This window comes from Chaetura pelagica, unplaced genomic scaffold (assembly GCF_000747805.2).
Source record: "Chaetura pelagica isolate M959 unplaced genomic scaffold, ChaPel_1.0 scaffold741, whole genome shotgun sequence".
NCBI classification, from domain to species: Eukaryota; Metazoa; Chordata; class Aves; order Apodiformes; family Apodidae; genus Chaetura; species Chaetura pelagica.
This window is the reverse complement of record NW_009954634.1, coordinates 337,967-351,161: the sequence shown is the minus strand read 5'-3', so window position 1 is coordinate 351,161 and position 13,195 is coordinate 337,967. Positions and strand designations below refer to the sequence as shown.

Below are 13,195 nucleotides of genomic sequence, written 5' to 3'. Positions count from 1 at the left end.
AGCAGTGTCATCCACTGAGAGGGAAAAAGAGCAGCTTTGTTTACCCATCCCTATCTTGAGGAGGATCTTGCTTTGCCCGAATTGTCCTCCAGGGGATTTCAGAGCCGGGTGAAGTGGTGGAAATTTCAAATAGGCATGGGGTGGTGGTGGTGGGGGGACAGGCTGGAAATATTCCTGAAGTGGTGAAATATGCAGGTCGTTCTTCATCTGCAGTCACCTGCAAGGGCTTTGACTCCATGCAACCCAGCCAGTCTGTGTCAGGAGTGTCCAAATGATTTTGGCCAGAGAGTTGTTGCTTATATTTTCTTCCTTCTTTTGCTCCCAGAATCTTCATGAGTCCAAAAATACCAACTTCAGGAGTCTCAAAGATCACATTTGCACCTCTTGGCTAACTGAGGAGCTGAACCCAGCCACCCTGCCCAGAAATCACCACCTGGGCTTTCCCAGCCAGGTATGTTTGTAGATGAAGCCCCTCATTACCCAGGGATGGCAAGAAGGAAATTCCAAACATTTAGCAGCTTGTCTCCACAACAGGAGGTATTCATAGTGAATGATTGATTGTCCAGTGTCATGAAATCAATACAAGACAAGGCATGAACAACTTTCTTGTCTCTAAAGCTCCTTCTTAACCCCAGACCTTTTTGGTGTGTGTGTGTTGGTAGGAGAAGACAATTGGAACAGGTTGCCCAGGAAAGCTGTGGCTGCCCCATCCCTGAAGTGTTGAAGGGCAGGTTGGATGGGGCTTGGAGCCACCTGGGCTGGTGGGAGCTGTCCCTGCCCATGCAGGAGGGGTTGGGACTGGATGATCTTGAAGGTCCCTTCACACCCAAACCTTTCTATGATTGAAGATACTCCCAAGAAGTTCTGTGGAAGTTGCCATGCCGCGGGGGACCCTCTTTCAGAGTTGTCAGAGTGCCTTACAAACTGAGACAGAACAAATCTGGGAAAAAACATGGCATTTCCTGAGGGGAATGGTTGGTGTGAGTTAATCAGAAGAACAGAAAATGAATGAACTGAGGTGGTCAAGGCTGGAAGATGTGCCTAGACCCGTGGGCACTTGGTATTTTCAGGAAGAAACATTGGGTGTAGAAAGGAAGCAAATGGACTCTGTGTGCATCATTCCCTGGGGTCATGGCTGTTGTTGGAGTAATGGAGGAAACTGGGTGTGCAGTTTAAAGCAAAAAATGTCTCAGTGCTGGCCAGCAGCAGGTCAGGGGAAGGGTTTATAATTTAAACAAAAAATAGATCTCTTTCTGGGTGAGTGGCTAATGGACTCCAGGATGCTCTTAATTCACTATCTGTTTGCACTACTTAATGCTCTCCACAGACCATTACTGCAACCTGTGCTGAAAAGTGCTATTCTTGCCTTGTTTTGTTTTGTGGATTTTTGTTGGTTTGGTTTTTTTAAAGTAAAATGTTTCCAAGAAGTTTGAAAGGACTTTGCATCTCAGAGCCAGGGGAGCCAGGCTCCCTGATCTTACAGAGCTTGGAATAAGATGGTGACAAGGTCTGATACCAAAAGGTCATTTACGTGGGTGACTGCCAGGCTGTGTCATTCTTCTACTCCATTCATTCCAGTCTGCTTCAATTCATGACATACTGGGAAGGAACAGAAAGGCAGAGTTATTTTTAGAAAGCAAACAGTAGTTTAAGTGGGTTTTTTATTCCCACTATGTTAAAAAATATGAGTAAATTTGGGTATGATCCCCTACAAAAGTGAACCAGGGCCAGAGAGAATGTCATTCATGGCTTCAATGGGATTTCTTCTAATTTAAGGATTTCTCCTGAGCATGAAAATGTTACTGTAGGGTAAAGGAAGGCAGCTCTGCAGGAAATGCACACGTGCACACCTTTGTCACCTGGCAAATGCCAGGTCATTTAGTGAGGGGCAGCTTTTCTCAAGTGTCCCCTTAGCAGCAGCAGTTGTCCCTGGTCAGTGACAGGCTGCAGTGGTTGTGGTTGCAGCTGTGCTGGGGTGAAGGTGTCACCAGCTTCTTGGTTTTGTGGCTGATGCCCCTTTTGTGCCAGGTGAGTGGGACAGGGCTGGAGAGTCTAACTCAGTCCCTGTTAGTGGGTTACAAAGGCAATTAAATCTATCACATAGAAGGGAGACCATAAATGAAGGAGGGAGGTATGAACCAAACCTTGTTTCTTGATCCTCTGCTGGGGGCACAGGCCTGCTTGGAAGAGAACCAGCAAAAATAGTAAGTGAATCTCCCCTACAAACTTAATCAGCCCCTCTTTTGGCCCTGAGGTCCCATTTGTTTCTTGGAACAATTCAGATTTGTCCAGTGGACCTTGGGGATTTTGATCAAAGCTCCTTTTTTTCTCTGGGAAGAGAATATCAGAAATATTCCCTCTTCCCCCTCAGGATCTAGTTAGGTAGAATAAAAAAGAGAGGTTCTATCACTGTGAAGCTGAGCCAAAACCAGGCCAAATTATCCTGGCATAGGATTTGGACACTGTCTTCCAAACCTCTCTAGAATTTTCCTTCCCATCTAATGTTACAGCCTCATCTCTTGCCTTTATGCACTTCAGGGTGTTCCTGACAGCAGCATTTGTCCCTCTGCATTGCACCAGCAAGCAAATGCAAATGTCAGGAGAACATTCCCTGGTGCCTCTGGCTCTGATCCATGACCAAATGGGTTCACTGGCTTTACAGAAGTAAACAGCAATGTCAGGAATCCACTGGCACAGGTGAAGGTCAACACCACCACAAAAGCCATGGCACAGGGAGGTGTTAGGGAGAGCAGAGGGGTTATCAGTTCCCAGACACTTGAAAAATGTTCTCTTGGGTCCAAATATCTCCTGGAAGGGCAGCCCTTGGCTCCCAGAGTCTGCTACAAAAATGGGGCCATGCTCCTCACCAAAGACTCTTCAAGCTGTTTTGTAAGTCAAGGATAAATAACAAAGAGTAGTTACCTTTCCTTCTCAGCCATGTCTTGTTTCTCTTCTGCCCTGTGAACACAAATCCCACTTGAAATCTCTCCAATCTCACAGTGTGAAAGGGTGAAGTCTCTGGCTTTTCTAGAGAGGCAGCAGGACCTTAGGCAGAGGTTACAGCTCTGCTCAGAAATGCTCTTAGTCCCTGTGATACAGAACCTGGATCATCCTGAGACTTGGTGGGCCCTGGAGGGAGGCAGCTGATGAATTTGGGCTGGGGGACTCACTTTTCAGCAGCTGATGCTGAGCTGAGTCCTCCCAAACTGGCACCTCCTGTTCAGTTCAGAAGATGCTCTGCAGGATGTGGCTCCTGTGCTGCCCCAGCTGGTCCTTCCTCTGGCCATTGCTGCCTTTTGCTTCCAGCACAGCCAGTTTTTATGGAATCATAGAATTTTAGAATGGTTTGGGTTGGAAGGGACCTCCTAGATCATCTAGATCCAACCCTCCTCCATGTATCACTGGTTATGGCCAGCACTTCTAACCTACATCACCACTGATCAAACAGGTCTAGAAAATGAAGCAAAACCAACTTTAAACTCCTGGTCCTTTTCATGCCACTCTAGCAGAATGAAATGGCTTTTAAAAGAAGCAGTAGCTCTCACTTCAAGGTCAGTTTGCATGGTCATGTGGGGAAGATGAGCCATTTTTATACATCAGAGTGATTTCTGATGATCTTTGCTAGCAGATTAGGGTGCATATTTGGGATGTGTGTACTTGTGGGGTTAAGGGGAACAGTTCTATGGATAAATAACCTTTTAAGCAAGCTCCTCCTCCCTCCTTCAGCCTTTGCTAAGTTTGAAAAGATCAATAGAAAGTAAGTGTAGGCTGTGTGTGCTACCAGGATAGGAGGAGCACAGAACAGACTGGTTATAACACCAATAATGGTTAGAGAAAGCAAAAACATCCCAAGAAAATGAACCCACCCTCTATACCACCTGATTAATTTTACCTTTCTTTTCTAGCCTTGATCCTCTCTTCTTCATATCTGCAACAAACAGAAGGTGTTCTATAAGTGTTACCCAGTCAGGACTTGTCAGTTTCAGTCAAATCCCTCTGGAGGTGCCAGAAGCTGCACCTCGTGCAGGCTCTTGGCACCACTGTGTGGCTGTGGTGGGGTTTGCCCCAGGCTTTGTGCTTCCAGTGCAAGGGTTTTGACTCCACACAAGATCCTGGGTTTTTGTCCTGCACCTCCTGAGAGCCCATGTGCCCTGGGGTCCCTCTGATACTCACTGTAAGACACAGTCTGGAATCTGCACGTGCTCCATTGGGATAAGTTGCTCCAGTTCCTCCAGGCTGTGAACATACTGGATCTTATTGATAAACTTCACACTGGCAGAAAGACAGAAAGAGTTTTCTGAGGTCTTCTTTCCATGGTCTCTCCATAGGAAGGTAGAAGTTTCCTGATGGAAATGGGGAGTTCTGCATCTCTGCATCCTCTGTAGTCTGTGTGTACCCATCTCATAGAATCACACTGGCTTGGGTTGGAAGGGACCTTCAAGATCATCCAGTCCCACCCCCTGCATGGGCAGGGACACCTCCCACCAGCCCAGGCTGCTCCAAGCCCCATCCAACCTGCCCTTCAACACTGCCAGGGATGGGGCAGCCACAGCTTCCCTGGGCAACCTGGGCCAGGCTCTCACCACCCTCACACTCCACAATTCCCTCCTCATGTCTCACCTCAATCTCCCTCTGCCACTTTTCATCCATGCCCCCTTGTCCAAAGCCCCTCCCCAGCTTTCCTCTCATAGCAGGGCTAATATACTGATTATTAATGCTAATATTACTTTGTTTTGACCCCCATCTCTCTGTATCTACAGGAAGGAAGCAGGATCACCATTCCTGCACTCCCCAGGGAATCTTTATGTGCTACCCACTGGGACAAACTGGTCTGAATCCAGACCACCACCACATCTCTTAAAACCACCTCTGGAGTTGCCCTGGGAAGCACCAGAGAGATGTTGGACAAATGATGGACCTTGGTTGCTCTTACTTAAAGGTGACCTTGAGATCTGAATCATGAGATTCAACTTCCACTCCAAAACCAGCCAGATGTGGGAAGATGTTACATTTACCTGATGAAGGGTCTGGATATGGCCAAGACTGTCCGGATGAACCAAGAGGGATGGACAATTATCAGGGCTTTGAGGTTTTTACGCAGCCTGTGGAAAAGCCATGGGACAGAAGGTGAGGTTGAAGGTACCTTTTCAACTCTCCTGTAACATGTCAGGGCACTAATGAGCATCACTGGCCTCACAGGGGGGTCTCCAGGCAAAAGGCCTGTTTAAACTCAGCCCCAGCAGGTTGGTGGAGCTTTGTTTGGGTTCTGTGTTGGTCTGTGAAGGTGCTTGTGAGGGAGAAGAGGAGATGAAGAGATCCTGGAGTGAGAGAGGAAGGAATTCCTGTGGCTGGGGAGCTAGGAAGGAGGAGAGGCTGAGGAAGAGAGGGGAGAAGAGGACTGGGAAGAAGGAAGAGGCAACACCAAGAGGCTTCTCACCTTCTGTCTATCATCTGGTAGCATTTCTTCAGCCAGCCAAGGCCTGGCATCCTCCTGCGGGGTGTTGCTCCGTTCAGGTAGACAATCATGTAGTCCTCAGCCACCAGCAGCTCCAGACTACTGATCACATACCTGGTGGGTGGAGATCAAAAGCTAACAGGGAAACCAGACTCAAAAAAAGGTCCCTTGAAGGTTTCTTCAGGTGCTTTGGTGTCATCCAAAAAGGACTCCACGCCCTTTCTTTGTAGACCTTGGCTTTGGATTCTCCTGACACCTGCAGGGTGCCTAGGGGTGTTCCTCAGGGCTCACTGGTATTTAGCATGCTGCCTACACTGATGGGTATCCCTGCACCCTCCTGCTGCCCAGCAGCAGCACCCACCAGCTGGTCAGCATTGCACACGTGTGCCTGGTGGGGAGCCCATCACTGGCATAACTAACACTGAATGTTTGAATGCTTTGACTTATTGGATGCAAATGCTGTGGAGGGTGTCTCACCCAGTGACACTCCAGTCTGCAGCTGCACCCTGGCTACATCTGACCTGGATTCAAACTATTTCCAGCTGAGGTTCCTGATGCAACAAATACCTGGAAACTTTCCCCAGAGCCCAAATTACCTTCCTTGCCCCCTTCTCCCTCACAGACCTTGACCAGCCACTTACAGGAAGAGATTCTCCATGATGTAGTGGTAATCAGCCAGGTTGCTGTCTGGGAGGTAGCAGGCAGCAAAGACAATGATGGCATTGAGACCTTCTCCATAGTATCCTGGGGAAGAAAACCACAGGCAGCATCAGTGACTCTTCCCAGGGGGAGATGCAAGAGCTGAAGGGAAAACAGCAGTGAAGATGCATCACTAAGCACAGGCCTGGGCCATGTTTGTGCCTCCCTTCAGCTCTAGGGAAGTGTTTGTGCCTCTTCCACGATCAGACTGGCTTCTGATCCTGCTTTTGGCTAGAACAAGCAACGGGGGGTGGGGGGGGTGGGGTGAAGGGGAGGAATCTGTGTGTGTCAAAGCACAGAGCTGAGGCTTTTGCTACTTGGCTTTGCTCAGATTTCTGAAATGGTCACTAGCTGTGGATGTGCCTGCAAGGACAGCTCAGGCTCTGGGCTCCAGAGGGGTGAAGCACCTGCTGGCAGTGTTGCCCACACTGAGGATTGGGCTGGATTCAGCCAGGGCTACCCTGCTTATGCTCATGGGAGCACTGCTGCAGTGGCTGTGTGGTTCTGCAGCACGAGCTGGGGGCCTTTGTGCTTCTCTGCCATGTCACGCTACGACACAAAGCAATTTTTTCCCCCTAGAGACACTCAAACCAATCAACCACGGCATCATCATCCCCTCCAGCTTGACAAAGGTGGACTGAAAGAAATCCCCCAAGGCAGGGTGAGGCCTCCCTCACCTCCGTGTGTCACCACCCTCATGTAGGGTTTGATCATCTGGAGGTCGATGCGGTGCTCCTGCTCTCCAATGATCACAGTCCTCCAGAGCCTCCCATTGGCAGCACTCCCATCTTCTGGCCCACCATCCCCAAACAGGTCTGCACTGTCCCCTGGCATGTTCTTGGCTGTGGCTACAGGAGTGTCATCTGGAAAAAGGACAAATATTTTGACCTTTAATATAACATACAGGGAGGCTTTGGTGAGAGACAGGAACAGCCACAGGGTGGCCACTTTCATCTGCAGCTTTGTCCTGGGTAAGTCTGTGGTTCTTCATGATCTTGCTCTGTTGCCAAAATGTAATAGAAATAAGCTTAACTTCTCATGCTGCCTTTGGGATCTGCAGTGACAGGTCAAGCACAGGACTTCTTGCTGGATCCTCCTTCAGGTACATCTCTACTGGCTGAAGAGGCACCACCAATGCCAGAGGGGTTGCCTTCTGCTCTGCCAGCAGAGCTGCTTGCATGAGTCTTTAGCCTGATTCAGCCAAGTTCAAGATGTTTGAACCTTCAGGTGAGAGCTCTATCAGCAGAGTCAAGCAGGCAGCACCTTCCAGCCTGAGTTGGTGGCCCAACTGCAGCTGGAAGGGTGTGTGTGTCCACAGCCTGGTGCCTTACCCTGAAGAGTGGCTAGAATGGTTCTTGCAGGTCCCTGAACTACTTCTGCCCATACTATTCCCAGCTGGAAGTGCTGAGGTAGCAGCACTGGGACTCCTGGGGTATAGCTGGGGTCCTGATGGGGCAGATCCTGATGGGTGGAAGATGAGATGAGGATCTCAGTCCTCAGCTGCTGATGGTGAGTGGTGTCAAAAGTGATTAAAATGAGGCTAAAAAAAAACCCATCCAACCCCTGGAGACATTCACCCCAAACCAGGCTCTTACCTTCCCACTCCAGTTCGTTCCCGTTCCCCAGGAATTCGAGGGAATCTGTCTCATCAGGAGTTTCAATATCATCCACATTAATGTCCAGGTCATCTGGTGTGTCCAAGAAGTCATCAGAGAGAATGGAGCCTTCACTCTGGTCCAGGGAAATGTTGATTTCAGGTGCAACAAGTGTCTTCCTCTTACGATGGGCCCCGTTGAAGTTTAAGGTATTTGGGGGAGCTGGAGTGAAAAGGAAAATAACTGACAGGTTGTCCTGGTCCTGTGTCCTTAGTGCAAGAATGTGCTGTGGGCAGGTCTGGGCTGCCCAGTTCAGGAAGAACAAGGAGCTACTGGAGAGAGCCCAGCACAGGGCACTGAGATGCTGAGGGGCTGGAGCTTCTGCCTGTGAGGAAAGGCTGGGAGAGCTGGGGCTGCTCAGCTGGAGAAAAGGAGGCTGAGGGGGGATCTGATCAGTGCTGGGGAATATCTCCAGGGGGTGGCAGGAGGATTGGGCCAGACTCTGCTCAGGGGTGCCCAGGGACAGGACAAGGGGCAATGGGCACAAACTGGAGCACAGGAGGTTTGACCTGAATGTGAGAAAATACTTCTTGACTCTGGGACAGGCTGCCCAGGGAGGCTGTGGAGTCTCCATCCCTGGAGACATTCCCACCCCACCTGGATGTGTTCCTGTGGGATCTGCTCTAGGGGATCCTGCTCTAGCAGGGGGGTTGGATGATCTCCAGAGGTCCCTTCCAACCCCACCACTCTGGGATCCTGTGAGGACATGGTGCTTCCATTAGGCATGTTTCAGGCTATGGCCTTGGGAGCTAAGGGTGGTGGGTCAGAGCTGGGAGGCACTGGGTGCCTGCAGGTAGGGCTGGGTTACAGTGCCCACACCTCTGAGATACCTGTTTCCTCCCCCAGCTCCTTGTGAGAGGTTAGCAAATTCAAATCTCTGCTGGTTTCCTCTCCCAGGAATTCGAGGGAATCTGTCTCATCAGGAGTTTCAATATCATCCACATTAATGTCCAGGTCATCTGGTGTGTCCAAGAAGTCATCAGAGAGAATGGAGCCTTCACTCTGGTCCAGGGAAATGTTGATTTCAGGTGCAACAAGTGTCTTCCTCTTACGATGGGCCCCGTTGAAGTTTAAGGTATTTGGGGGAGCTGGAGTGAAAAGGAAAATAACTGACAGGTTGTCCTGGTCCTGTGTCCTTAGTGCAAGAATGTGCTGTGGGCAGGTCTGGGCTGCCCAGTTCAGGAAGGACAAGGAGCTACTGGAGAGAGCCCAGCACAGGGCACTGAGATGCTGAGGGGCTGGAGCTTCTGCCTGTGAGGAAAGGCTGGGAGAGCTGGGGCTGCTCGCTGGAGAAAAGGAGGCTGAGGGGGGGTCTGATCAGTGCTGGGGAATATCTCCAGGGGGTGGCAGGAGGATGGGGCCAGACTCTGCTCAGGGGTGCCCAGGGACAGGACAAGGGGCAATGGGCACAAACTGGAGCACAGGAGGTTTGACCTGAATGTGAGAAAATACTTCTTGACTCTGGGACAGGCTGCCCAGGGAGGCTGTGGAGTCTCCATCCCTGGAGACATTCCCACCCCACCTGGATGTGTTCCTGTGGGATCTGCTCTAGGGGATCCTGCTCTAGCAGGGGGGTTGGATGATCTCCAGAGGTCCCTTCCAACCCCACCACTCTGGGATCCTGTGAGGACATGGTGCTTCCATTAGGCATGTTTCAGGCTATGGCCTTGGGAGCTAAGGGTGGTGGGTCAGAGCTGGGAGGCACTGGGTGCCTGCAGGTAGGGCTGGGTTACAGTGCCCACACCTCTGAGATACCTGTTTCCTCCCCCAGCTCCTTGTGAGAGGTTAGCAAATTCAAATCTCTGCTGGTTTCCTCTCCCAGATGGGAATTTCAGTGGATACACCAAGGGAACTGGCTTTCACCCTGCCTGGAAGCTGCCATTCCCACAGGTTTGTTTTCCTTTGGCCTCCTAAGAAGCCAGGCTGGTACTTACAGGATGTATTTTCATCTTCCATAGGGCTGCCCAGTGACTCCATCCCTGTTTCCTCTGGCAGAGGCCTGCAGGCAAGCCAGGGTGGGGAGGTACAAAGAAAGGAGAGAACAGGTGATATTTAGGAGAATGTCACTCCATGGCAGAGAGTGGAGACAACTGGGGACAGCAGGGAAAAACAGGTTGCCCAGAGAAGCTGTGGCTGCCCCATCCCTGGCAGTGTTGAAGGGCAGGTTGGATGGGGCTTGGAGCAACCTGGGCTGGTGGGAGGTGTCCCTGCCCATGCAGGGGGTTGGGACTGGATGAGCTTTAAGGTCCTTTCCAACCAAAACCAGTCTGGGATTCTATAACATTCAACTCCCTGTGTGCTCTGCCCTTTCCCTTTGGCCTCAGCCTGAGCGACAGAGCCCCAGAGCTCCCCAGCAGCTGTGGAGCACTGTTCAATTCCCTGGACCTCCAAGCTCTCCCTGCATTCACCTCCCCAACACATCCCTCATCCTGTCATTCAGCCAAGAGGCTGAGAAACCCAACCAGGGACACAAAACCAGATCCTGTCTCCAGAAGAGCCTGGTACCATCCTTGCTCTCTCCATATTACCCACACTTTATCTTCATCAGAAGGCTTAGGAATCCTTATTGAGGGTTCCAGGGAACATCTCTGCAGGTGATCACTTTGGTGTCTGTGTTCCTGCTTCCTGCAGACTCTGCAGTGCCCAGACAGTCTGAATTTCCCTGTTACTGGGCACAGTGGAGCTGCTTTGATCCCAGCAGCAGCTGAGCTGCTCAGCTCAGCACAGGAGCACTTTGCACTCTCTGCCAGTGGTTTTGTTAAGTGCATCCTGGTTTGGTTTTTAATTTTCCCACAGGTCCTGGCAGCAGTGGAGCAAAACTTCATGCCCAGCTCCTGCCACCACCAGCTGCCTCCTTGCTCTGTAGTGACTTTGCTCTAAGGCAGTTGATGTTGAAGGCAAGGATCAAACCTTTAGGTGTGATCCCAGAATTGTCATCCCATCCTCAGCCCCTGCTTGGCAGTGATACCCAGACCCTGCTGAGGTGTGGGAGCAGGTTCATCCTGAGCTCAGATCCAGGTACCAGCACCCAGACCCCTCTGGACCCACCTTCCCTGCCTGGAGTTCCATGGCAGGACTCAGGATCTGCAGTTTCTCATGCTTTGCTCCTGCACCCTCTTGATGTAAATCACTGAGCCTGCAGCCCAAGGCTGGAACCATCCATTGATTAAAAAAGTTGCCTTTCCTATCAATGTCTTTTGAAGTACCTGGAGCTGCTCCTCACCCATCCTGGGGTAAGTGAAGTCAGAGTCTGGCCTGCAGTGCTGGCTGGTGGCTGAGCAGCACCCTGCCCACCCTCAGCTGCACCCTTTCTTGACATTTTTCCCCTTGGTTGGAGCTGGGACTTGTGCCCATCCCCTGGCATCAGCTGGGTTTGAAATTCTCACTCAGCATGACCAAACCTCACCAAGCCCAGGACACATTCATGATGCTAAAGGTCTGTTTCAAAAGGGACCTTCTGAGCCACCCTTGGTTCACCTGCCCCTTTCTGGAAGGGGAAGAGCTCATGCCTCTCTGGGTGTAAAATCCTGGGTGTTGGGCCAGCCCTTGGGGTGAAACCTGGGGAAAAACCTACCAGTTTTAGGGCTGTTCTGTAAGGATGGGGATGAGACTGTGCACAGGGCTGGTGTCCACTAGCTCCTGGTCTTAGGGGGACAGAGATGATGGGGAACCACCAACCCATAGGAGGATACAGCCCAGCTCTGCCCTACAAAGGCTCCTCTTGGTGCTGCTGTGACACCAGAGCCACCAGCCTAATTAAAACCTATAAATATTTAGATTAAGGGATAATTCTCTCCTAGCTGCTCATTGTATATTTATGAGAATTGGAGACCTGATCAAAGGCTCCTTGCTCATTCAGGCAGGTCCTGGACCCTGTGGGCTGCCACAATATTCCTGAGCAGTCAGAAAGGTCCCTCTCCCCCTCCTTCCAGTTCTTCCTCCTCCCTTTTGCTTTTATCTCAAAGGGGGCCTGGCTGGTTGTTTATCTGGGAGCTGGTGCCTGGCACAACCTGGTGATGCAGCATGAAAAGGAGGGGGGGAGAGGGCCCAGCTGTACCCAGGGACGTGCTTCAGCCAGGCACTCTGCTCCCTCTGGCTGGGAGTCATTTCAGCAAAGCCATTCAAAAGTCAGAGGTGAAGAAAAGGCTTTCCTTCCCTTCCCAAAAGCTCCTGGAATCACTACCTCCCATGTAAATCTTCCTTCCCAAAGGCAGCAAGCCCCAGATGCCAGTTTCCTAAGGGTTGGGTGTCACCATTTTCCTTCCTGCTGCTACTGGCCTGCCCTGTTCCCCTCTATAACCACCTCCTCTTGGGTGCCAACCAGCCTGAGCCTTCCCTGCCCAAAATCCCTGATCCCAGGAGGGAGGGAGCTCCTGATGGAGCATAATCCTGCCCAACAGCATCATGGCAGGACACAAACAGCTGGGACAGGCTGTCAGGGGAGGCTAAACCTCCAGGGAGCAGCAGGATGGGGGACCCTGTCCTCTCCTCCTTCACAGCCTGAAAGGTAGGAGCTTGTTCTGCAGATCAGCTTCTCAGGGAGGGATGAGAATGTCACCCCATGTCCTCAACGAGCAGCTGAATTCAGCTCCCCCAGCCTGGATCTTTGTCTCAGGGTGTGTTTTGTGTGTGTGTGTGTGGCAAGACTGGTTCATCACAGCTAAGCAAAAATAGCTCTGCAGCAAATCAGCTGCTGGAGAAGCTGCTGTCCCACATGCAGCAGCATCTGCCCGAGTATTTAAATGCTTCTGGGGGGGGAAATATCTTGGAAATGATTCTTGATTTCTTTTTTAGTGCCAGTTCAACTCAGCTGGCACTCTCAGTGGCCTGCTGGCTCTTTGGCCTCTGTTGCACTTGCATCATTCCTGGTTGAACCCCCCTGCAGCCATCAGCAGGCTGGGGAGTGTGTTTCCAGGGCCTTGGCCTCATCCCTGCCTCTGCCTGGCCACCCAGCCCTGCTCCCATCCCTCTGCCTCTCCCTGAATTCCATTTTCCAGGCAGGAACCACGATGTCCATGGGAGCTGGTGCTGGGCAGGTGTCCCTGGAGGGCTTGGCTGTGCCCAGGCTGAGTTTGCTGCTCTTGCAGCTCCTGCTCCAGCAGGAGGGTGTGGGTTAGTGCTCAGGAGTCCAGGTGCTAGTCCAGCTTTGTCCTCAGATCTTTTCGGGTGCCCTCGGTCAGTGCTTTCCTTTCTATACCTCCATTTCCATACCTGCCTTTCTTTCCATACCTTCCTTTTCCCCCTATATCTCTCTTTTTTCTCCCCCAGACCTCCCTTTTTTTCCTTCCAAAACTCCTTTTCTTCCCCCATTCCTCCCTTTTTCCCCCCCATTCCTCCCTTTTTCCCCCCATTCCTCCCTTTTCCCCCCCCAAACCTCCTTTCCCCC

General features: G+C 51.2%; 1 protein-coding gene across 1 annotated transcript in view; it reads right to left on the bottom strand.

Moving 5' to 3' along the window:
• Positions 1 to 1,589: 1,589 nt before the first annotated feature.
• The window catches only part of ATCAY (ataxia, cerebellar, Cayman type), a 12,984-nt gene continuing 1,378 nt past the window's right edge, over positions 1,590 to 13,195 (bottom strand). The window contains exons 2-12 of the mRNA XM_010005585.1: positions 9,744 to 9,808; positions 7,750 to 7,971; positions 6,832 to 7,017; positions 6,097 to 6,199; positions 5,438 to 5,569; positions 5,016 to 5,102; positions 4,174 to 4,272; positions 3,893 to 3,928; positions 2,923 to 2,958; positions 2,145 to 2,180; positions 1,590 to 1,599 (exon numbers count right to left, since the gene is read on the bottom strand). Of these exons, the coding sequence (XP_010003887.1) occupies positions 1,590 to 1,599; positions 2,145 to 2,180; positions 2,923 to 2,958; positions 3,893 to 3,928; positions 4,174 to 4,272; positions 5,016 to 5,102; positions 5,438 to 5,569; positions 6,097 to 6,199; positions 6,832 to 7,017; positions 7,750 to 7,971; positions 9,744 to 9,808 (1,012 nt within the window). The remainder of the gene's footprint in view (positions 1,600 to 2,144; positions 2,181 to 2,922; positions 2,959 to 3,892; positions 3,929 to 4,173; positions 4,273 to 5,015; positions 5,103 to 5,437; positions 5,570 to 6,096; positions 6,200 to 6,831; positions 7,018 to 7,749; positions 7,972 to 9,743; positions 9,809 to 13,195) is intronic.